We start from the raw sequence: 26,663 nt of genomic DNA on the forward strand, positions 1-26,663 counted from the left end.
ATACATAGGTCTGTTTCTGAGCTCTCACATCTGCACCTTGGTTGGTCTGTTCTTGATGTTGGTCAGCCACTGGTTTTATTACCATGGTTATTTTCAAAATTTTTAACTATATAATTTAATATTTAAGTTTCATTGTTACCTCTTGTCTTCCTTAAAGACATCCATATTATGTTTAACACTTTAATAACAATTATGATCCTTGAAATGTGTATTGGAAATTCTTGATTGGTTTCCTTAAATATTAATTGTATTAGAACTTTAAATATGCTTCTTTAAATATAATTGCTTCATGGGTGTTTTTACTCCCATTTTGTTAAAGTACTAAATTTTGTTTTTTAGGAGAAATTTGGATTTGAAATTAAATGAGTTGTTACCTGAAATTTGAGAGTATATTAACTGGTATAAAAACTTTTAATTATTCAAAAATAAAAGACAAATGAAGATTTTTTTTAACCTGGATAAATAATAGCAAGTTGCATTATAGGAATAATTTGAAAAACCAGTTCAAATATTTCAAGTACTTAGAGTTGATGTAGTCCTCAGTATTTTTGAAAGAGGTTGATGTAGCCTCAGTATTTTTGAATGAATTTATGTATGTTCTACTAGGAACAAAATGTATGCATAAACCAAAATCAGCTGACTCAGCTTTTACCTAGAAAACTTTGATTTATGCAATTTCAAAAAGAAAAACAAAGTAGAAAAGTAACCTTTATTTTCTTGACTCCTAAGTTTTTGCATGCTTCTGTTCCCTACCAAGAAAATTTTGCTCAATCCACTGGATTTTTGGAATGTTTTATGTACTCTCTAGGGGGAAGTTAAATGACAAAATGAAATTTAATTTCCTTTATTTACAGAAAATTTTATTTCTTATAGCTTATCATGTATGTTAAAGCAATTGGATTCAAAAAAATGAATAGGTTCTGTATTTAATTTTAACCTCCAAATGCTAAGCCTGCTAGCAGATAGCACAACTAGATTTTAATTGTATATAGCCTTTAGCCTTGTCCCCCAGCCCTATTTGAGATTTTAATTATAAAACACAAAAGGATATGGAACAGAGTAACAGCTAGGTGTGCTTGATCCTCCTGTTTTGAAATAAAAATCATTGCTTTTTTTAGATAAGTCCCCAAAATAATGAGTGGCTTTATTATGGAACGTTAAAAAAATTAACAAACCTAGGAAACACTCATCTTCCCATCGTCAGGGATTCTGTGCCAGTTTGTTCAAGGGAGTATTTCATATATTTATTACATGGCATTTCTCCTAAGAGGAGGATGAGACTGTTACAAGAAAAATAGTGTAAATAAAAGTTGTCTTTTATTCTAGGAAAATGAGTTGCTAATATGAGTTGTACTTAGCAAAATCACTCATGTTAGCAACTCATTTTCCTAGAATAAAAGACAATATATTAAAAATATCATTGTTATTGTTTTAGATGGTTTTACAAAGTGTATTAAATAGCTAACTGATAAGAATAGCATTTCTCTCATTCTTCCCCAAAGGCATTTTTAAAATAGGCTACATGTGATCAATAGCGGAATGATGTAATTAGGACATGGCTGTTTGTGGTAATCATTCTTATGTTCTGGTGAGGTGGAAGGCTAGAGAAATGTTGTTTTCTTATTCTTTTTTCCTTTCCTTCCTCCCCTTTACTATTCAACTCCCATCCCTCAACCCCTTTAGTGAGAATGGACCTCTCAGCTGTGAGAATATAAATACATTTTTATATTGCGTTTGTAGATGAGTGCAAAAATATAAGGAAAATAATAATACTCCAATTAGGACAGTGTTATATCCAGTAATAAAGAATTTTTTTGTCCTTAAGATTCAGATGAATACCACCTTCTATATTTTAAAGTCTGTTCCTTTAAGATTTCATAAGTTCCTAATTGTTTTCATTCCTACACCTATATTAAGTGAATAAAGAGTACTTAAAATAATATGGATAGGGAAATTTATGAAAAAGTTAATAAATAAGGTATCAGCAGGAAGATTTCCTGCCTCACTATCCATCCAGCTATCCATTCAGCCATCCATAAAATATTTAATAATCATCTTCAGTATGTCAGGTAGATGGCAAACACTAAGAAGTTAGAATATAAAGAACATAGGTCACTGGCCTCACACTAGGTTCCTTTTCAAGGGATAGTGGAGCTGCCTGTTTACTGGAGGTACCGCCATAAATCCTAAGATGTTTTTACTATACCAGTGGTAGGTTGAGAAATAGCCTCAGATGGCATGAGACTAGGTTTTTGGCTGTTGACTGTTAACACAAATCTGGTGGAGAGACTTGACATGCATACAAATGAGTTTATGTGTGTGGAGTGGATGGATGATAGGCAGCGGCACAGACAGACAGACATACGGGGTAAATGAATGAACGTTCATACAACAGAGACCAAAGAGCTGTCAAAATTAATATGTAATTTTCATTTCCTTCATTATTGATGAGATGCAGACTTTCATATATTTGTGGTCATTAATTTTCCTTTCCCTTTTGTCTTTTGTCCATTTTTCTGTTGGGTGGTTTGCCTTCTTGCATTGATTTGTAGTCATTCTTTGCATATTTTGGATCTAATGCTTTTGTGTTTATTATAGTTGTTGCTTATATTTCATTCCTAGTTCTGTGACTTGTACTTCTGTACATTTTTCATGTACAGCTTTAGATTTTGTTGAGATCAGTTTTGGGTATTTAGTGTTTTGTTTTGTTTTTTTTTGAAGACATTCTTCCTTACCCTGAGGCTACAAAGATATTTTCCAACATTTTCTTCTAAATATTTTTAGCTTCATTTTTCAGATTAGTGTCTTAATTGCTGTGGTGGCAAGGACATGGTGAACATGGGCTAATGAAAGCAAGGCTAGGTGGCTGCAACAGAGAGAGACTCAGATGGCATGGGGAGTGCTAAATAAAAATTTCTTTGAATCAGTGATCAAGTTACTACTATGGAGATATGTTTAAATTGCTTTTGGATTAAGTAAAGTCAGGAATTGACCATGATAAGTTGCGTGGCAGTAAAAAAAAAAAAATTCTGACGAGGCCATTTCAAGCAGGTGGGAAAAGCATCAAGGGTTTGAAACTGTGTCATGTTCAAGGAAGAGCAGTCAGATAATGTGGTATGAGTATAGAATGAGGGGAGGATATTGCAGAAGACAGCTTAAAATTAGGTTAACAGCAGATTTTGAGCAGCATTTTATATTTTGCTTAGGGTTTTGACTCCATCCCATTGCAAGCAATCATGTGACTTTTAAGGAAGGTTGTGTAGTGATCTGTTGGGAATTTTAGAAAAATGAATATAGCCATACCTTAGAGGGGGTGAAAACTGGAGTTGGCACCCTGACAGTGTCTTGCATATAGGAGACAGACACTAAAGGAATTAAATTTCAGCAATACCATCGTTCAGAATCTACTTAGAATTTTTTTTCCTATAATCTGCTGCAGAGTTTGCAATGCAATCTTTTGATTATTAGTGGTGGATTTTCAGTCTTTTGAAAGGATTTGATATTTAGTCATAGGCAAAAGTCATTTGGAGGAAGTTTGGAAACTAAAGCAAATGAGCAAGCTGGGTAATTCCATTTTTGGTAAAACATAATAAATGATGACACTGGTTTTTAGATGAAGCTTATAAAATGCTCTGAAAGCAGTCTTTAAAGAGGAATTTTAAAAAGTATTTTGAACCATGTCAGCATCATTATGTGTACATAGCCTTCTGAGGTAACTAAGTGGTAGAGCAAAATTTATCCAAATATATAAATTTTGATATTTTGAAAAGAATAAAAATAAGAATTCACTATTAAAACCCTCATTACTGTATAACCAGTCTATGAAGAAGCCAACATTTAGTTTACCTTTATTATTTTGTTGATATTATTACTTTTTATTCATTTGTGAGGTTTTACTAACATAATTCTGCACAATCTTTTGCATTTGTCACCTTTTTCATTACTTTCAGACAGACCACCGTGTATGCCCCTGCTCATTCAGTAATGATTTGTTGTTGACACTTAGTAAGCTGACTTCCTCTCTCGGATGTTCCTTGTGCCCAGCATGTCCTTGATACATCCGTTCCCTGTGGAGGATTCTGGTTTGTTGCCTTTTGTTTTGTCATCATCCGCTAACCAGCCAAACCTACGTCTTAGTAGTGATTTTTTTCCTTCTTCCCCTGCCTTCACACTCATAGTTCTTAACTTTCTGAATTTATACCAGTTTTCCCTGAATACTTAAAAAAATACACTGTGGGGTACTGTGAGAAGCACACTCACTGGTCCAAATTCAATAAGTGGACACGGAGGCAAAGAGAACAGCGGAGCGAGGCTTTAATGACTGTCTTGCAAGATCGGTTGTCCGGTGGGCAGTTACACTTGGGGAGTTTGGTGCCAATAATTTATCTCCTAGTACGCGAGTCCCTTCCCTGGTTCCTGTTTGGCTGAGTACTACAGGGTTCACATTCTTTCCCAGACGTCGCCTAAGCCAGTTATATCTTTCCTTTACATGTCTTAATTTTATTGGTAGGTTTTGAAAAACTCAAACAGGTATTGCCAGGCCCTTATCAATTCCCCCACCCCACTCTCAGCGTGAGCAGCTTCCACCACATGGCCCTTTGTTTTAATACCTTACTGTTAAAATGTTTAAACATCCTAGTGGGAATAAATCACATTTAGGTTTTATACTCTTTCCTAACAGGTACCCACTACCTCCCCAAAAAACCGGTCTTGTGATAATGGTTTATTACTTTTTCAAGTAATAAAATTGAATTTAAACAAACCATAAAGAACAAAGTCATCCTCTAAGCCTTGTTTCAAAATAAACAGAAGGAATTTAAGAGGAAATTCTCCCCCTTTAGCCTGTTGTAAATCACCTTAACTTTTCATTGGTTTGAGCTCTCTAATTTATTCTTCTAAACTTTGTTGGTCACTTTTTACTCATTTATCTATCATTTATTGCCTTATTTGTTAGGCACCATGTTAGATATTGTCTCTTATTTGTTAGGTACCATGTTAGATAGTTGGAGGGGAGTTGAATAGGGCATGATCTTTGCCCTGCCCTCCGTAATCTTATATTATTTGTCCAGTGTTGGGAAAAGATAAACAAAATAAAAGTTTCATAACAATGTGAGAAATGCAGTTATAAAGATATGCCCAAGACCATGTGTGGTAACAAAGAAGGGAGCATCTCTTTCAAACTGGGAGATTAGGGAATGCTTCTAGAAGAGGGACAGTTGAGCTAAGATTTAAAGGATGATTAGTAGTTAGCTAAATGTAGAAGAGCTGGAGAGGGAGGGGGCCCTCCAGGAGAGGGTCTCAGGTGTGTGAAAGCACAGCGGGGGTGGGGTGGGGGCTGCACAATACTAGGTATGGGTAAAGTGGAAAGGTGGGAGATAAATAGGGTTAGATAAAGACATGGTCCAGATCATGAAGAGTCTTGAAATTTGTGCTTGCTCTTAAAGCTGTGAGAATCAGTCCTAACATTGATTCATTTCTACATGTACTGTCCTCTGCTAGGTTTTAAGAATTTGGAGAGCACAGCCTGCTCCTAGTTTAACTAGAATTCCTAGTTTAACAAGAGATACTGATAACTAAACAGCAAAAGTGATCTTTAAGCAAATTGGTAGTTTTTCCATTTAGAATAAATCATTTTTAATGTGAATTTTTTCTGGAGATGTTTAAGAACTGGGAAGACTTCCTATATGATGAAAACTTGGATATGTAAATTTTAAGCTTAAAAAATTTTATGTGTAATATGTAATTTTTGTGAGGAAGAGTAAAACTAGCACACCCAGAATTCAGGATATGTGGACATAAAATCTGATGCTATCACTTGCTAAGTATATGACCCTATGTATGTAAGTCTTTTAACATTCATTCATCTTTCACCTACTATGGACTAGAGATTCGGAGTTAAGTAAGATCTGGTTCCCACCATTAAAGAAATTGCAGATTAATGGGAGTAGATGTCCACTTACTGGTGTGTGTATGTAACAATAGAATAACAGTGATAATAGCTGTCACTTACTGAGCACATGTGTCTGATATTAATCCATTAAGTGCTTTCCATGTAGTAACTCATCTGGAGAATTACACTATGGCCGCATTAAGAGGTAGGTTCTGGCAGCTACTATTTTTTACACAAAGATGGTAACTGACCTGTGTGAGTTACACAACTGATGCAGCTAGGATTTGAACCCAGGCAATTAATTGCAAAGCCTGTGTAACCGCTGTGTTACACTGTCTCTTGTTAAATGATGAATATTCTGTAACAGACAGTAACTGAAATACTATCGTAGAATAAAAGTACAACAAACTCTGCCTGGAAGTTTGGGAAAGACGTCTTTGAAACGTGACCTTACTGCTGAGATTCAAGGCTGCTAAGAAAAGTGGAAGAGGAGGCATCCTTGGCAGAGAGATGAATCAATATACAAGTCTGCAGAGAGTTTAACGAACCCAGCGGGGCCATGAGATATTATCAGAGTGGTAGAATTTATAGCCAAAGATGTGGCTTAATGGGAGTGGAGGCTGGAAATATGCCTGGGACCCGAGTACATAAAGATTTAGATATTAGACTAAGGTAGACTAAGGTGCTTCACTTTATTCTTAGCCAATAGGGAATCAACAGAGGTTTTAAGTCAGAGAGTGGTTATGATACCTGCTTTGTTTTTCAGAAGATAATTTAGGAACTCTAGGAAAGGTGCACTCAAGATAGGGACACTAGTCATATGGTAGTGAGATGCAGACTCATTTTATCAGTCATTTCCAAGAATCAACTTTTGGTCTCCTTGATTTGCTCTGTTTGCTTGATTCCAATTACATTGGTATTTATCCTAATTTGTTACTATTTCTTCCTTTCACTTCAAGTTTAAATTGCTTTGTTTCAGTTTCCTAAGATGGAAACTTAGGTTATTTTTAGTTGTTCTCTTCTTTTGTACTATATGCATATAGTGCTAAAAATTTTCCTCTAAGAAGAGCTTCGCTGCATTATATACATTTTGTTAAGTTGTATTTTCATACTTTTTTGTATGAAAATAATTTATCTTTATGTTTATTAGTCTTGTGTTATATAAGAGTGTGTTGTTTAATTTCAGATATTGGAAGTTTTTCCACCTGTCTTCAGTTACTGATTTCCTGTTTAATTCCATTGTGATCTGAAGGCATCCTTTGTATGATTTCTATTCTTTTAAGTTTGTTAGGGTGTGTTTATGGCCAATGTGTGATTTGTCTTGGTTTATGTTACATGTGAGTAAGAGAAGAATGTATTCTGCTTTTGTGGGATGGAGTGTACATACCAACTGTAGGTCTGGTTGACTGATACTACTGTTAAGTAAACTGTATCTGTATTGATTTCTTGCACACTTGATCTATTATTGTAGGAAAGTAATGGAAGTCTCCAACTGTAATTGTGGATTTGTCTCTTCCCTTTAATTCCATCAGTTTTTGTCTCATGTAGGTTAGTTAGGCATAGGATTGTTGTGTCTTCTTGGAGAATTTACCCCTTTGTCAGTATATAATACCCCTCTTTATTCCTGACATTTTTCCTTGTTCTAAAGAGTGTTGTCTAAAATTAATATAGCCACTGCAGCTTTCTTTTGATTGCAGTTAGCATGGTATGTCATCTTTCTCCATCTCTTTACTTTTAGCCTTGTTTTTATTTAAAGTGGCTTTCTTGTAGAACACCATATAGTTGAGATGTATTTTTAATCCACTCTGACATTCTCTGTCTTTTAATTGGTGCATTTAGACCATTCACATTTAAAGCAATTATTGATAGACTTGATGAGTATCTGTCATGTTTGTAACTTTTCTGTTTGTTTTATTTGTTCTGTTTTCCTACATCTCCTCCCTCTGCCTCTTCTGGTTTTAACTGATCATTTTATATGATTTTCTTTTATCTCTTTTCTTCACATACCGTTTAATGTTCGTTTAATTTTTAGTGGATGCCCTAGAGCATACATTTTCCACTAATCCTTATCTGCCTTCAAATAAGTTATTCCTGAAGTAGTGTATCTTATAACAGTATTCCAATTCTGTCTTTGCATCCTTAAGAACTTGCTGTCATTCATCTAATTCATAAACTATGATCATCTAATACATTATTAACATTAGTTTTTAAATGATCTTTTAGATCAGTTAAGGATAACATGCAAAGATTTTATTTTACCTTCATTTATTCCTTTGGCATTCTTCCCTTTTGTTATGTAAATATAATTTTAGACCTGTACCATTTTTTCTCCCTGAAGAATTTTTAATGTTTTTCACAGGTCTTCTCACAATAAGTTTCCACATTTTTGATTATCTGAGAAATTCTTTCCTTGAGGGATAATTTAATTGGATATAGAATTTTAGATTGGTAGCTTTTTCTTCCAACACTCACAGTATTTTCCTCCCTTGTCTTCTTGCTTGCATGTTTTGGAATTTATCCTTGTTCTTTTATATATGTTTCCCTTCCCCCCACCCCTCTTTCAAAATTCTTTCCTTATCTTTGATTTTCTGTGGTTTGAATATGATCTAAATGATCTAAATGTAATCTTTTAGGTATTTATGTTTCTTGATATTCTCTGAGCTTCCTGCATCTGTGGTGTCAGTAATTTTGCAGAGTTCTTAGCCACTTCATATATTATTACTTCATATATGCCACTGCTGTCTTCTCGCTTCTCCTTCTGGAAGTTTCTGTTGACTTACCTTCAAGCTTACTGTTTCCTTGTCTACGTCCAGTCTGCTGTTGAAAGAAGCAGTTTTCTTCCAAAGGAGCACTTTCAAAAGCATTGTTGCAGTGCTTTTGATTTCTACTATTTCTTTTTGATTCTGTTGTGGAATGCAGTGGGTTTGCTGCATGGAGTGTCTAAACCAAAGGAACACACCAAGAATTGTTGGAAGAATAGTTGTATTTTTACCTGTAAAGACAGAAGAATGATTTCCAAAGCTCTGCCTCCTCAAAGGGCTAGTGGGAGGTGTTTAAGCTAGAAACTCATGTATATGTACAAGTAGACAGGTCGTGGGTTGTATGTAGAAGGGAGGTTTCTGAGGCTCTCCTGCCTGTTTGCCACATGCTATAACATACTCTTGCTCTGGGAGGAGGGAGTGCCCCACCCGGGGAAAAGTTCTCTATGAATCAATGAGAGGAATTAAGGCAAGGCAGGAAATGGGGGATTTAGAAGGGGGTTTATTCTCCTGGCAGCGGGTCCTAGTCTCTCCTCACTCCCACTCTCCCAGCCGTGCTACCTCCCTGCACCTCACTCGGGAGGAACTCTGTGGGCGGGTCTTTGGTGACTTGCAGACACCTGACCAGTTACGTACCAGGAACACAGGGAGATAATAGAATGGGTATCTTCTCTCTACCCCTCCTCTGGGCAGGTACTCCCGTGACTGACCAGCTGTTCTGTCTCCGGTAAACATCCCATAGATGTGCAAACAGGCTCCTATACACTGGGCGCTATTAAGGCCAGGCACAAATCCTGGTCAGAAATCTCCATATTTCCCACAAACTCACATTAAAAAATAGTGAAAAACACCTTTCCTAGTGGGTAGAATTTACTAGTAAAATGAATCAGAGGGAATTCTCAGGCACTCCTGGTTTCTGCACAGGTGTAACCTTGGTCTGGGGGCTACTTCTTGGAACGGACTTGTAGCAGTGGGTTTAACTGGTTTGATCCAAGGTCCCTGGTGCACTGGGCATTTTGGAAGAAAAAAAAAACAGGGCAGTGGAGGGGTTGGTTAGAAGGTTAATAGGATAATCCCTGGATGATGTAACCTAACAGTTCTTAGAAAACCTGTAATTTTGATTAAATCTAAGTGTTTTAGTGGGCCTACCCCTGGGCTATGACCTTCACAGTGTTTCTCCCGGGCTGTTGCTTCCCTCAGCTGTCTGCCACCTCCCAACCCCCACCCGCTTTGTTGAGTCTGGAAGGCTGTAGGGACAAGTGGGAGAAATGCCCTTCCCTCAGGTGAGACAGGGCCCTGGAAAAGAGTTTTATCCTAGAGAGTAGGCGTTTGTTATGGAGAATGCTCTGGAAGCATTTCCCAGTAATTATTCTCTGACCCTCAGCCAGACCTGGAAGGATCTTTCTCAGATCTTCCTTGGTTCCTGGATGCTAAAACTCTGATAATGACAGTCTCTTAAAGGCAAAAAACAATGCTTCAGCAGATAGAAATTTTAAATTTTAACTCAGCACTGTAATTTCTTTTTCAATTTCTGTGTTAGATTGCTGGGGCATATACTGTTTGTTGGGATCTTCTCAGAGTTTTGCCTTCACTCCTCAAAACTGTAAGACATTTTGCTTTTACTCTTAACAGAAGATACAGGATGTTTTTTTCCCCACAAAATTTAAGAAAAATAAACCTGAGAAACTTCTTTTAATTCTTTGATGAAAGTATAAGATTTTCCTTAGCCAAGTGAGCTATTTATTTATTCTCTCATTGAGGGTTACTTAGAAAAGCTATTTTTGGTTGTTAACTGAGCTTCTCAAAGGCAGCACCTTTGTTAGGATAGTAACTAACAAACATGTTTTAAAATTTAGTTGTACCCTTCTATAATTTAAATAATGGCAAACTGTTTAAAGGATTTTGGGCTGGGAAGGTTAAAGTGTCTGGAATTTTCAAGCATTAACAGGAGAGACTGGAAGAAGAAATACCGTCTGGGCTCATTGCAGCAATTATCTCATTGCTATTTAAATAACCCCCTGTTGGCAGTACAAACACTTTTCTCTTGTGAAGCAAAATAGAGTTTTGCTTGTATTAGAAAACTAGTTCTTACACAGAATAATCTTTATAAATATTTTGAAAACCCGTAGTAACATTACTCCCAAAATAATCATTCTAGGATTTGTCCTCCTCATTATTACATTTTATATGTCTCTTCTATTTGATTACCTTATAAACTTCCTGTGGAGCATCCAGTTAGAAGGAATTCTCCCCTTAATGTGTTATTTTGTAAGCCACTAAAACATTGTCCTGTAAGGGCTTGAGCTGTTTCCTTTTCCGTACTTGCTTATAAAACAAAAATGTAAATGAAAAGGAATTAAGTTTCACGATCAAGTTAAAGGAAGAAAACAAAAACAATTACTGAATGTAATTAATGTGCAGCATTTACAGAAATAATGTTATTTGTATGCATTACAAAAAAAGTGAGAAAAGATTTTACAGATGAGAGAAACCTAAGATTCAAATGGGTTAAGAGCCTTTCACCTGAAGTAACCTATCACATGGCCATGTCTGTACAGGTTTCACTGAAAAGTACCTATTCTTATCTACTCTAACACTACTGAAGAGTATTTTAAACATGATAGCTCTCGTTGAGTCACTGTGTGGTACACCTGAAACCAATATAATGTGTCAACTGTATTTCAATTAAAAAGAGGTCTGAATTATACTTTAAGCATTGAATTGGTACAACTATTGTGGAAAGCAATATGGAGGTTCCTCAAAAAGCTAAAAATAGAAAGACCATTTGACCCAGGAATTCCACTCCTAGGAATTTAACTGAAGAAAACAAAATCCCTGATTCGAAAAGACATGTGCACCCCTGTGTTTAGCACTACACTGTTTGCAATAGCCAAGATATGGAAGCAACCAAACTGTCCATCAATAGATGAATGGATAAAGAAGATATGGTACTTATACACAATGGCATATCATTCAGCCATGAAAAGAAATGAAAACTTCCATTTGCAACAACTGGATGAATCTAGAGGGTATTATGCTCAGTGAAATAAGCCAGGTGGAAAAAAGACAAATACCATATGATTTCACTTATTTGTGGAGTATAAAAACAAAGCAAAACAGAAGGAACAAAATAGCAGTAGACTCATAGACACTGAGAAGGGAGTAGTGGTTACCAAGCAGGAGGGGTTGGGGAGGGCTGGTGAAGGGTCCCCACCAGTAAGATGGCAAACTTCCAGCTTCTCTTCGGGGTCCTCAGTTCCCGCCGGCGCCACCTGAAGCCCAATCACCTCTCGCCCCCCTCCCAATCCCAGCACCTAGCCAACAGCCACCAGCCCCGTAGAAGTGACACCTCAATCAATTCATGCCCCCTCCTATATAAACCAGCACCTTTCCCTAATAAAGCAGAACTCTCCGGTGAATTGCTGCTGTGTGTCGCTCCTTTCCTTTCAGCTGGGGTAGGGGAGAAAGAGGGTAAAAGAGCACAATAATTTGCATTTGCAATGTAAGTTGGTCACGGGGATGGTAGTACAGCACAGAGAATACAGTTAATGATTCTGTATCTTACTACATTAATAGACAGTAACCACCCTTGAGGGGGTGAGGATTTAATAATATGGGTAACTGTTGAACCACTGTGTTGTACATTTGAAATTGACATAAGATTATATATCAGTGATACTTGAATTAAAAATCTAAACATTGAAGTGCAGATGAGTCAGTCCTCAGCAATCATGCTTGTGTCTTGGTAAATTAGGTGAAAAGAAGGAATGTGAATCTTTTTTCCATCACTGAGAAGTAAAAGTTGACAGTTTAGTTTGTCTTAAGGAAAACTGAAAGGTTTCTTTCCAAGTTTAATTGCTACTTTATGCCCAATAAATAAATATGCTGCATAGAGTCACAGTTTCCAAGAATTCTGTAATGTAAAATAGGCACATGAGTATGGATTAGCTAGGAAGGACACTTGACCAGGAGGTAGGAGGCCTGGATTCTCCCCAGTTCTTTTTCACTGGGAGATTTTATGCAAGTTTTTGTCTTGGGTGTCATTTAAAGGTAGAATTAATGCTTTCTTTGGCCCCCTTAAGTTGGAATGAGGTGCAAAGGAGATTGTCTGAAAGTGCTTTGAAGCGTTACAGGATCATGAATCCCTAAATCCTATCCACACACTCTAGATTATGAACTTTAGCTATGGGCTAAGCAAAAAGAGCACAGATAATGTGTAATGTAAAATTTTATCTAATTTACAAAAGTTTTATAATTCACTTTGTTTAATTTTTCAGCTACTTGAATGTTGAGTGCATTTGTTGAGATCTTTACATTTATATTTAGAAGACTTACTTATTTTCCAAGAATGAAATATGGTAAGCAGCTTGAACTGGGCTTTCATTTGCCATTTTGTAGTTTATAGTTCTCCTCAGCCCTTTACTTCTGTGACTAAGCATTCCTCCCTGTGACTGGACACCTTAGGGTATATTGAGTGCTCTTTGCACAGCTGTCACTCAGCATAGACAATCCAACTGGCAGAGCTCTAGGTGGGAGTCTTTCTGCTCCTTGCCTGTGCTTAATCATGTCATGGCCTCCTGTTACTGTCAAGGTAGAGTTCCTAAGCACGTGCCCCATAGTGAAATAATGAAATCTACCCAAAATTCTGAAGGATGAGCATGTTTAAAATGCTAGTTCTTCCCATAGTTTTAATAATCAGTAGACAGATGGTTAGTAAGTAAAGCTCTAGCCTTGCAGTAGTCTTCCTTCTCTTAAGAAATGGCATACTGGTTTGAGTGGTTATACAGTGAAATTAGAAAGTTAATCTTCAGGTTATTCCTGCTTTTCTATAGGTTAAAAGCAGATTGCCTTTCATCTACATTCTGTATATCCATAAAGTTCTCCCAGCCTTCCTAGGTTCCTTCTGTAAGATAACGCATTTTTGTGTCAAAATCAGCTGATTGCTGGCAGAATTAGTGGTAGTTGAAAAGATACCATGATGCTCTTTAAAAGCTTAGTATTATTGATGTTGGTATGTATTCTAGCTCAGTGGTTGGTTTATTTATTTATTTATTAGCTGAAGATCTAGCCAGGAATACATTTTACATTGTGATTTAGTATACATAATTTACCTAAAATAAGTATCATGAAATAGTAATTGCCCCACTATATGTATCTCAATATCTTCTATTCTCTTTCATTAAAAAAAAAATTCTCATCCTGACCCACTTAATGTATTAACCTGACCTGCCAGAGGATTTCAGACTATTTTGAAAAAGTGGTCTTAAGTTGTATGGCAATTTTCACTGTCTTCTTATGATCTGTAAAATATATTGGGGTGTCATTTTATTTAATTTGCATACTTTTCAAACTATAACATAAACTCTTCAGTAGTTATCCAAAGTATAATCCTTCATCTAGAAAAAAAATTAAATAACTAAACAGAAAAATTTTGTTTTTTGTTGTTTTGAACTTCCTGTTCTTTTATTCTTTTCACGTATGCCCAGCTACTAAGTACTGAGAGTTATTACATATTGATAGTAAGAGTTATGATCCTTTTATTTGTTGATCTTGATATGACCAACTTAGTTGGAAGCATTTGTTAATTGTCCAGTTAATGTTTTACATTCTACACATGTTGTGGCAAAGCCAGTGGGAACAGTGGGGACCATGATTCCAATTTATCATTTAGGGAGATTTATCAAAATTAGCTTGCCTCTCTATCTTTTCTGTTGAAAGAAGTAGAAAAATTGTCTTTGACAGAATTTTCTATTTTTCAAACTTTTTATAAGTTCTTCGTACACCCTTGACCTGGTGAAGACGGTGATGTTTTGACTGTGTCTGAACATCTTCCTGCAGAATTAGAAGTGCTCATCACCAGCCAGCCAAGATGAACATGGTGAAGAGGATCATGGGGCGGCCGAGGCAGGAAGAATGCAGCCCGCAAGACAATGCCTTAGGACTGATGCACCTCCGCCGCCTCTTCACCGAGCTGTGCCATCCTCCCCGTCACATGACGCAGAAGGAGCAAGAAGAGAAGCTGTACATGATGCTGCCGGTGTTTAACAGGGTATGTCCAGGCTGCCAAGCCCAGGGCTTCCAGGAATCTTAGGTGTGGTAGGAATCTTAGGTTTATAATAAGTCACAATTAGGAAGAAATTGATAGAATGAGTTAGTTTTTAAGAAGAGCAATGTTTTTAGTCCATCTTTCAGTTTGCTATGAAACAGTGCTACTTGATAAGAGACCTAGTCAGAAAGAACTCCACTTAGTTCTAACAGATAAAAAAAGAAGACTGAGCATTAAAAATTTTTTTTTATTAAGGTATTGTTGATATACACTCTTATGAAGGTTTCACATGAAAAAACAAGGTGGTAACTACATTTACCCATATTATCAAGTCCCCACCCATACCCCATCGCAGGCACTGTCCATCAGTGTAGTAAGATGCCACAGATTCACTGTTTGCCTTCTCTGTGCTACACTGTTTTCCCCGTGACCCCCACACCATGTGTACTGAACATAGTACCCCTCAATCGTCATTTCCCTCCCTTCCCACCCGGCCTCCCGCACCCCTCCTCTTTGGTAACCACTAGTCCCTTGGAGTCTGTGAGTCGGCTGCTATTTTGTTCCTTCAGTTTTGCTTCATTGTTATATTCCACAAATGAGGGAAATCATTTGGCACTTGTCTTTCTCTGCCTGGTTTATTTCACTGAGCATAATGTCCTCCAGCTCCATCAATGTTGTTGCAAATGGTAGGATTTGTTTCTTTCTTATGGCTGAATAGTATTCTGTTGTGTGTATGTACCACATCTTTTTATCCATTCATCTACAAGACTGAGCATTTTTGAGCATTTTTTAAAAAGTTCTCTAATGATTGAATTTCAGAAGAGGGATATATTGTCAATTACCACTTGTTATCTCTGTAATTTTTTGCAGTTACAGTTTATTGAACCACATGGTGTAATCACGCAAGTGGTTTGTGCGCTTGAAAGAATCATCCCAGGTCACTGTGCTGTTTGACAGGTTTTCTATAAGAGATTTTGAAAAAAGATAGTTAAAGGCCCTAGAGAGTCTAGAGTCAATGTTTTAATGTATTTTGTCAAATTCATGTAGCAATCTTGGGGGGGATTTTTATAATATTTTCACAGATATACAAGTATGTAGTTTTAAAAAGGCAAAGAATCCCATAGGCTTATAGTGCCCTGCTGCTTTCTGCTGCTAATTGCTGCTGTCATTTTTAGCTCTTTTAGCTCTTTTGGCACTGAAAGTCAGCCTTGAAGAGACTTTTTATCTAAAGTCTGTGGGGATCAAGGCAGGGAGGTCTCCCTAAAGATGTGATGTGATACTTGGGTCCTTAAAAGATAAGCATTAGCTAGATTGGAAAACTGGGCTAAATTAACTAAGAAGGTAATTAGAGCAAGAAGTTAAAGCATGAGTCAAGGTCAAAGGCAACAAACATTTTAATATATGCCAACATCTATAAGCAGTCCAAGTTGATTTTATGTCAAGGAGGGACCAAAAGTAAGACTGTTAAGATTGATAGGAAGGATATCATGACAGATTTGTTTGTCAAGTAAAGAGCTAATACTTCTTTCCTGTAGGCATACAGAGCCAATGAAATATTTTAAGCAATAGAATAAAGAGTAAAAGGGGCCAAGGCAAGGCTATCTCCTAGGTTTCTAATTTGGGAAAGTGGGTGAGTATTTTTCCCAGTAGCTGAGAAAGAAAGGTTTAGGGGATAGATTTAGTTTGGACCATGATGTCTGAACTATTTGTGATCTTTCCAAGTGAAGGGATTCAGTGGGCAGTTAGAAGCTCAGGTAAGGGGATTTGGATACCTACGTTTGGGACTCATTGGCAGAGATGTGGTAATTGAAACCCTGGAAGGGCACAAGAGATTACTCATGGCTCATACTGCCAAGTAAGAAGATCAGTACGCTAAGGATGAACCATCTAGAATATGAACGTTTAATGAAAGAAGGGAAACTCATAAAGGATTCAAAACCAGAGCTGGTCAATGGCAGTACAGAAAGAATCAGGAGAGGGTGGTTGTAGAACTCAAGAGATAAAAGTTGTAAGGAGAGCAGTCAGCAGCATCACATGCAACAGAGAGACCCAGTAAAATGAGGACTGAAAAATAGTCATGAGATTTGCCAGTTTGGAAGTTATTAAAATGGCAGAACCAGAAAATAGTGAGTTGAGTGAATGGGAGATGAGAAGAGATAGTAAGAACATACTGGACTTGTAAACATTTGAGAGAAAAGAGAACAAAAGAGATCGATGGATGTAAACTTGGCAATGAGAGTGGTTTTGTTCGTATGCTTCTAGTATTTTGCTTTGTTTTTAAAGATGGAAGAGATCTGGGCATGCTTATAAAGAGAAGGGAAGAAACCAACAGAGGGGGAAATTAGAAAATTTTCATATTGATTGGGGAAGGAGAGCATAGAGTCAAATTACAAATGGGTGGGTGAGTGAGCCTTGAGCCCAAGAAAGACACCTCATCCTGTAAGAAAGCATATTTTGTTGGGTATGAATATAAATTTGTAGTTAAGGTAGTGGGAATTTGAATAAGAATCTTGCTTGATAACCTTTATTCTCTGTAGTCATCAACAGGTCCACAGGTCTGTTGAGAGCCTGGAGTAGGTAGTTTGGGTTAGGGGACTTAAGGAAATTGTGATGGTTTGGAAATTAATAAGTATTATCCTGCATGTGTAGCCAGTGTATTTCAATAGGTAGGCTTCCATAGTCAGTTCAATTGATTCTTAAGATTAGAAGAATAGTGCAAGTATTTGGTTTTTTAAAAAAGTAGATTTGAGATGCTTTAGTGATTATTCTCATTGCGTAGTCTGTTTGACTAAATTCTCTTGTGTTGTCATAAGTCTAACTATTCTTTTGTGTTGAAGTCTTTAATTGGCTGATTAAAAAGCACATATAGATGCATTGCCTTCAACCTCTAATATAATGAGTGATTTAAATACAAAGGTCATTTGGCTTTAACTAATGAAAAGATAGGTTATTTTTGTACCATTGTGATCAGTTTAAACAAATATATAAATTATGTTCTTTGGAATATTATAGAATTGTCCTTAGGTAAGATATTATCACATCCATTAAATTTTGAAATTTAAAGCCATATTTAATGTTTGACCGTATATACATGAACATTGTCTTCTAGTAAGAAAGAGGTTTGATGAATGAATAGCTCAGTGTGGTTCTAGAGTTCCTGCCATGATTGCTAAAATCGAATTGTACTATTGGCTTTTGACACTGCTTGATTCATGCTAAATGGCAAATAAACCATATTACTGGTAGATATAGGCATCTATTTGCAGAATTGTTTTAAAATGTGCTCAGTAGTGTTTTTTCAGTGTGTGGTTTTTGCCTTTAAGACACACAGGTTGAGAAATGACATGTGTTGATTCCCTTTTCTGGGCCAGGCCCCATGCTGGATCCTTGAGCTGCCGCCTGTGGCCCTCATCGCAGGTCTGCAGGGAGACTGCTGCTGTCCTCCTCCCACAGATCCTTCCAACTGAAAGAATATGGTGGAGTCTGGGAATAACTGAACACTGTTTATCCAGCATTCTTAAAAATAATTAACAAAGAACAAAAGTTTATAGAGAAAGTACTTGGTTTAGGCTTATTCAAAAATAAACAGCATTTTAGTCATTAAAAATTAACGGCCATTGTTAATTACTTCGGTGTCTGTTATCATACCTCATTTTAAAATACAATCTTTACTAACTAGCTCTTCTTTTAGTAACTCCCCTTGTTTTTCATCTTTATATTCTAATTTATATTTGAGAAGCATCCAAGTTGAATACAGTGACTTTTTTTTAATCTGTTATAGGTGACATTTACTTTTTGAATTGTTGGCTTTAGAGGAAGGATGGTCACATTTAGAACCAAATGAGTGACAGATTGGGAGTCAGAAAGATGAACTATTTACATATGTGCAGCTTTATGTTTACTTACATACAGCTTTGTTACTCATTCTATAATACCAATACAGTTGATAGTAGAGAATGTAGCTTAGGACTGTGCAACAAAGGGCTTGCTAAATTCACCCCTGAAATTGTTATATTTGCTTACCCAGTCGTTGGCCAAACTGACAGTTGCAAGCCACAGCCAGAGCAGAAGACAGTGTTGTTCTCGTGAAGCAGGCATATCCCACAGGAAAGAAAGGAGGGAAGGGGACTGAGTTAGGCACTCTTCACTTTCTTCTCCCCTAAGGTTGTCCTTCTTAGAAACAAGATTATAAAAGTGTTTCCCTAATTATTAATATTATTGATAAGAAATCTTAACTCATTTACAATATGAAATGATGCAATTGCATCTTCACATAGTTAATTTTAAAATATACTTTATATAGCAAATTATTCAAGTAGATGGTTAGTACTCTAACTCAATTTTAGATATTACATGTATTTAGGAAACAGGACACAATTTAGAAAACTTAAAATTTCAAGCTCTCATTTATTAGTCATATTTAATAAATTTTTATTGAGTAGCTTCATTCAGCAACAAACACATATTGAGCCTTTACTTTATTCATGCCATTAGATAGCATCACTAATTTGTGCTCCCCAAGCATACCAAAAATAGTTGAGGAAGTACCAGGGAGATTTCTGAAATTTATTTAGATGGATATTAAAAAGGATCTGTCTAAAAACGTCAAAGCATTCTCTTCCCTCTTAAGATGAATACTTTGCAAAGTGACAGCTATAGGTCTGCGTGCAAAGTTTAATTGAGACAACATAGTACTGAGTGATTAAGAACATGGCTTGGAATCAGGCAGACCTAGTTTTAAATTTTCTCTACCACATCCTAGCTTAAGTTGTTTAACCTCTCTAACCCCTAATTTCCTTATCAATAAAATGGGAATACTGTATAGGTTTTTATGAGATTTAAGTGACATTACACGTCAAATGTTCGAATACTGCTAAGCACGTAAATGGTCATTATATGGTAATCATTATTTTTACTGAATTTATTAAAAGTCATATTTGTTCCTCAGTACTGTGTTTTTTCTTTTCCAGTCTGAGTTAAGAATGTCACATAACTATTATGGAATTGTCCTTTCTGAGTTGAATGTATTGCTTACCAGTCACTTACTCAGCTCTCCTCCTTGGCAGTTGAGGAAACTAAGAATCAGAAAAATTTGTAGTCTCTGAGGATGAAGGGAATCCAAGCCTCCTGACTTCCAGCTCCATGCTCCGTCCTCTAGGGCACACATTTAAGTACATGATTGAAGCATTGTATACTCAAGTATAACACTATCTGTGAAAGGTGATGAATACATAGCTAATATTTTTAGACTTAATTATTGATGTCAGTCACAAGCAAAATCTACTCTTTGCTGCCTGATACATTTAGCCTTATCTGAAATGTCAGATTCATGTTTTAGTCTCTACCTCTCCAACCTTATCTTATATCATTTCCTCTCTCATTCAGAACAGTCAGCTTCCCTATGCTTTGTATTCCTCACCTGTCCCAATCTCAGGACCACATTGAGTTCTTAGCACAGCAGCTCTTCTCACTGCCCAGAACCCTCTTCCCTTTGTGACTTTTTCTCATTGTTCAGTATCATCCCAGAGAGACCTTTTCTGACAATCTTTCCCCACTCCAGGCATTGCATTTCGGTTGCTCTGTTTATTTCCTTTATGACACATCAGTATCTACCATAATTTTCATTTTTACATTAACTTGTTTAATGTATGTCTCCAGGAGTACAGGAATCATAATTTGCTCTATTTCCCTTTGTATTCATGATTCCAGATATTGTCTGGCATATACATGAGATCATTAAATATTTATGCATGGAAGAATGAGGAATGAGTCAGTCAATGGTGTTGGATCACTAGACTAAAAATTGCTTATGTCAAGAAAGCAATAGTTGTTCATTTCAGACTAGAAATAGAACATAGTCCTTTTTCCATAAGTGTAATTTTAGATTGGTCAATCCAAGCATGATTTATCTTTTGAAAAAATTTCCTGTGGAAATAAAGCAGTAAGTATCAGGATTGTGTGGAAAGTTAGATGCATTTTTAACAGCATGAAGACTGCTTGAATAACCATATCTTTGTACTGTCTAAAAAGTGATTTATTTATTTTACAAAGTTGTCTTAATAACTATAAGGAATAAAATAGCTCTTAATAATTCTTCAGAGCAAAGTATGTATCATTATATTTTGAGTAATAGGAATACTTACCTACTTTAAATTTTAATTAGTTTGACAAAACGCCTAATTAATTACCTGAGAAAATACACAATTGTTTTACAAAACCTTCACCAAACAGTTACATATCATCTGTGAGTGGAAGAATGGTTGTTCGAGCATGTGTCATTTTTAGGCTTCTGAATTTCTAACCTGTTTCCAGGTTGCTGAAGAATATGGGTCTCATTTAATAGGTGACACAGTTTTTAACTGTAAGCACACAACATTTATCAAAATCTCAACAGAAAAAAAAAGTTTATTGAGAATTTCTTGAAAAGTACAAGCTTATTTATTCTTTGAGGTAATTTAAAATTAATCCTGTGTCAAGTCAATAAAAAGACTTAGATACAAAGATTTAAATACTTGGACAGAAGTATACCCTGTATTTGTTTGGTAGTTCCAGGTCAATTTGAGGGAGGTTATAAGAACCACTAGTTTATCTGTTATAAAAGTGTAAGAAACATTTCTATTACAAAGATATTACATTTTAAGTAATAATCTTTTATCAGGATACTTGGAAGTAAATTTTTATGATGTGAAGAATAGAGGTACTTCCTTAACGTGTACTTTTCTTACCTAAGGATGGTGTGAGCCATGTAATTGACTAGATTTTCTTTTTTGTATACTTGAATCAGGATTTATGACCAAAATAGGGCAAATTATAGGTCTTCTGGTTTTAGATTTGTATTTACTCTTTTTCCAGTCCATTCCCTAGCCTTGGTTTTTTATTTCCTTGTTTTTGTTTTCTTTCTTACTTTTGATTATATTCTCATGTTATAGTTTATGTGTCCTTCAGTGTTGCCTAAATGTCCTCTAGAATTTGGTTGGGAATAGGGCAGGCAGCATATAAATGAACAGCCATATTTAGGGGCCATCCCCATAAAAGGCAGGGTGCTGGCTTGCTACAGAATGCAAAGTTGAGCAAGGTGGGTTTCCTCCCTTTGTAGTGACATTTAAACGGATAATAAGAATAAAAACTGTGTGATTAGTATTATAATAGATACCATAATAGTTTTAGAAGGCACAGAATTTTCTTCTAGATATGAAGCACATTTTTTAAAACAATATTTCAAAATTTATCTAGTTACATAGCCATTATAATACCATTTTCATATGACAGTCATCCAGGTTTCATTTTCTTATTTTCTTTGTGAACCTACACTGGTTTATCTTTAAGAGTTATTTCTTCTAAAGTTCATTTGTCTTAGGTTTTCGTTAAAACATGTATATTTCATGACCTCATTCATTTTATTTATTCTAGTTGTTTCCCTAACGATCTTGTTTTGAGAATTATTGTGGTTAGAATTTAGAAATTCTGAGCCACAAGATGAGTCTATATTCAGTCTAGGACTTTTCAGATGGTGAAAAGCAGATTTATCTGTGTACCATCAAAGAACTGTACCATTTTTCTCTAAATTCTTAATTTAGATTTCCTCTGAGAAAAATGGTATTTTCTAAAGTTTATTAGTAAGATTGATTAAAATTTTATAGAAAACTAGTCTTTGGTTTTTAGATTTCATTTATTTAATTTTTCACTCAACAAATTATTTAATATGTATAAGGAAATGTGGCTAGATGTGATTTATTGCAAGGGTTGTATTTTAATCAGATGTAACTGTAAGCATACTTTTTTGACTTGATTTTCAAGTCATAACACACTTTGAAATGCACAGAATAAAATTTAAAAGTTGGCAATGCTTCATTAAAATTATTTTCCTCATCCACAGGTTTTTGGAAATGCTCCGCCAAATACAATGACAGAAAAATTTTCTGATCTTCTGCAGTTCACAACTCAAGTCTCAAGACTGATGGTGACAGAAATTCGAAGGAGAGCATCAAACAAGTCCACAGGTATGTTCACAGAAACCAGCAAAAACGGATTTAGTTGAATGGACAGTTTCGTACAAGTTCTATTAAAATTAAGTAGAAAATTGACCTGATTCTAAGCACATGAATTTCAGTCCCCTGTGCCCATTCCCATTCTTACATCACATGCTTCTATTGGTCTCACTGTCTTTTAATTTCAGGAAGGATACAAAGCTGCTCTCCTTGGACCTATGACCTCCATGCCAGCCCTTTTAACAACACTCTTGATTCCTTCTGAACAAAATCTGAATTCTTAGCATGACATTCATACCATACACAGCATCTGGCCATACATATTTTTTTAGCCTACCCTTTTTTTTTCTTTTTTCCTTTTCTATATATCAACCAAACTGAGCTGCTTATGATCAGACATGTCTATATTATTATTTCTATCCTTTATTTATGTTTCACCTAGAAAGGAGAATCTTACCCCATATCAGTATGTCAGAATCTTCCAAACTTGGATTAAGTTATAATTCGTTGATGGAATGTTTCTTGATTTCCTTAATCAAAAAAATAGCTTTCTCTCCTAAACTACTTTCTGTTTCTCAATGCAGTAGTCTTTGTGTGTGTGTGTCTTTGTACGTGTGTCTGTATCTTCCTATTAGACCATAAACTCTTCAGGGGTCTTTATGTAACCTACAGTCTTGATCACAGTGCTTTATGTACAGTAGGCCTCTTATGAATGCTACCAGAATAGCTATTATTCATAAATAATCTTAAATATCATTAATTATCATCCCTTTTGCAGAAGATTAAAATAGGTTTCTTAATTTTTAATCACCATCAGTCATTTTCTAAATTAGTAATAAGTATGAGGGATTTTATCTTAAATTTTGTTTTATTTTGTTTTTTTAATGGTGGTTTGAGTGAGAGAGCTCTCATTGAAGTATTAGACTGAAAAGTTAATTTAAGTTCTGTATCTAATGTTTTCTTTGGAAAACCATTTTTCAGCCCATCAGGTTATTATTTTTCCATTAGTAACAGTAATGCCTTTGTATATAATCCTTTTTTATCAATTTATTTTTGATTTTTGATTAAAATTATATTAGCACATAGTTTTAAGGGTAGAATAGTTAAACGACTTATTAAAAAAACAGCATCTCCCTTCCACCATCTGGGTTCTGATCTTTACTCCATTCTTTACTCCTGAGAGGCAATCACTTATTAACCCTTAAATTTTTTTATATTTACCTCTGTCTCTAAATAACACACTTAGAGTATGTGCCCTTGAATTTTCACAGTTAGGTACTATCTTCTGACTTGCCACAAGAGAAAATGAGACTTTTCTTCTTTTAACTTCACCACGACTACCCCACACATTCACACTTCCTCTACCCCTCCAATATTGTGCTATCATTATTGAATTTAGATCAGTATTCATTATATTATTGTGACTGAAACACTATTCTAAGATGAGCCATATGACATCCTATGATTACTTTTCTTGAAAACTGCTGCCCCCCCATAAGAGTTAGCATTTACCTATTGTTTTTTACATTTTTATCAGACATTCATCACCTGTTTCCACTTTTCTGAATCTCTCCTCAATATAATTGAAGATATCAGATGGTCTTTGAGTTTCACCTTCTTGCAAATAGCTCTTCTAGAGCCTTCTGGCCTGCGTTAGTCTGTAGCAGATAGTTCTCTAGGCCAGGCGCACCACTGTCCTTTTTACATCTCCACTCACATCTTCCTGGGATGCCTTTCTACTTTGAGATGGAGGCTGTTTTCCTAAATCTCATATCATTTTTTCTCAAATTATCTTAGTTTTGTTTAAGCATTTTTTCCAGCCCCTTCATGAGAAAGGATGGAGGGGAGTTAACATTTTTGGTTTGGGGTTTGTTTATTTATTTATTTATTTCAGAAATCCAGTGAGTGAAGATTTCTTTGACTGTTGCTTTGTAAGGTGGGTTCCTTGCTCTTCACCAAGGAAGGGCATGCCTTTGGGCTGAAGTCTTTGAGGTACCAGGGCTTAGAACAGATCCTATCACATCATATCGTGTGGCTTAATTGCAGAAAGGAGAAACTTAAAAAGCCAGAGGTCAAGAAAAGGAAAAAAAAGAAGCACAGGTTAACCATCCTCAGTCTCTCACAGAGAAGTGTGCTTAAGAGGACCCGCCCAGTTCCTAAAGTACACGCATGATGCAGTCCTCATTAACCCGTGGAGACACACACAGTGGTCTAGGCTGTTTGAGTACCGGTTTGAGTATCTGCTGGATGTTTACGGGAGTTGTTTGTGATTGTCAGCTGTTTAGTCTCAGGACACTTTGAGGCTTACAGGAAGGAAGTTACAGGTCCTCCTACCCAGAGAGTGGCCAAAAACCATTGTCGTGGGAAGTTGAGTGTAGGTGCAGCAGCACTCCTGGTCAGTGTCCTTCTCTAGGCAGCCCAGGGCGAGCCCTCAGGGTCACCTTGGGAACTCTTGCAGCGTGCAGTACATTGGTACTCCTCACAGTGGTTATCAGGTTCTAGGCTGGAAATCATTTTCTCTCAGGATCTGAGAATTCTTTCTCCATCAGATACTCTAGTCGTTTACTGCTGTTGAGAAATCTGTAGCTGCCTAGATTCTTGCTTCTTTCTTAGTGACCTGTTGACTTTTCTAGAAGCATTTAGGATCCTCTCTCTTTGGCCCTCCTGTTCTAAAATGTCATGGGGCACGCCTCGGAGTGGGCGTATTTCTCTGCGTTATGCTGAGTACTTACTGGTCTCTTTTAGTCTGGAGTTAATATCCTTTAATTTGGGGAAAGTTTCATGCATTGTTTATCCTCCAACTCTTTTTCTCTTTCTAGGCAAATGTACTCCTGAAACTTCCTCTATTTTTCTTTTCTTTCCTCTCTTATTTTCTGTTTGTGGTTTTTGACTCTACTTGCTCAAAGAGCTCTTCAGTTTTTATCATCATCCTTTCTATGGAGTTTTTTAAATTTTTGACATTATAATTTTAATTTTTAAGTGCTTTAAACTTTTTAATTGGGGTTTATTCTTTCATCTCTTTGTAGGTCACCAAGGTGTGTTGGTTTCTTTTGGGTTTTTGTCTCCCTAAATAGTCTGTTTCATTCAGGTAGCCTTTTTTGTTAGTTTCTTCTTTTTTTTTGTCTCTGTCACTTATGTCAGATAATTACCTCACATTGGCCTTTTGTCCCATGTAAGAATGAAGCTTTAGAAAGCTGCTGGGTAACTCTGTAATTGTGGGTTGAGCTTGAAACTGCAGACTTCAGCACAATGTGCTCTTACTGGACTTTTCTGTTGACTGTCTTCCCTGAAGGACGCAGTCTCCAGAGAATGCCAGTCTCTGCTAACTAAGAAGATACATACCTGACTCTCACCACTTTGGAAGTCAAGTAGGGGAATAATCTGAGGACCCTCATCACTCAGTATATAAGTTTCTTTTGTACTTCTGTGAGCCCACAGCTGTGCCTCATCCCCTTACTCCTACTCCAGGCCAAATACCCTCTCTCACTTTTCCCAGTGCATAAACCTCCAGTCTTGTCCCCACATAATAGTGGGGACCTGGGGGTCTAGCTGCTCTTAAACGTACTTTCACAGTCCTTCTGTCGACAGTCTCACATTTACCTCTGCTTCCAAAGGTACCTAGTGCCACCTATTCCTGAGCCTCTTGGAGGTTCTGGTGTTCATTTGCTTTTCCATTTTCATTGGACCTGATTTAAATTAAGGTTCTAGAGTTTGCTGAATGAGTTACCAGTAATCTCTGTGCTATTTTAGTACTCAGAATTTTGTTGTTTTCATCTTTCCTATTCTCTCTGTTCTTATGAGTTTAGGCTTTTTAAAAAAGCCTTTTAAAACTATTTTAGTGGGTGTATTAGTTTGCTTTGGCTGTTGTAACAAAATACAGTAGACCAGTGGCTTAGATAACATAAATTTTTCTTCACAGTTCTGGAACCTGAAAAAGTCTAAGCTCAGAGTGCCAGAATGATCACGGTCTGGTGAGATCT

General features: G+C 36.3%; 1 protein-coding gene across 9 annotated transcripts in view; it reads left to right on the forward strand.

Moving 5' to 3' along the window:
* The window catches only part of WDFY3 (WD repeat and FYVE domain containing 3), a 281,845-nt gene that overhangs the window by 84,667 nt on the left and 170,515 nt on the right, over window positions 1-26,663 (forward strand). For 8 of the 9 annotated variants that reach the window (XM_073237349.1, XM_073237354.1, XM_073237353.1 and 5 more), the window contains 2 exons: window positions 14,488-14,698; window positions 22,572-22,695. In XM_073237349.1, the coding sequence (XP_073093450.1) occupies window positions 14,519-14,698; window positions 22,572-22,695 (304 nt within the window). In that variant the 5' untranslated portion in view covers window positions 14,488-14,518. Of the gene's footprint in view, window positions 1-12,982; window positions 13,008-14,487; window positions 14,699-22,571; window positions 22,696-26,663 lie in introns of those variants that run through there. The other variant, XM_073237351.1, reaches the window with a different exon arrangement.

Source organism: Manis javanica, chromosome 5, assembly GCF_040802235.1.
Source record: "Manis javanica isolate MJ-LG chromosome 5, MJ_LKY, whole genome shotgun sequence".
Lineage (NCBI taxonomy): Eukaryota > Metazoa > Chordata > Mammalia > Pholidota > Manidae > Manis > Manis javanica.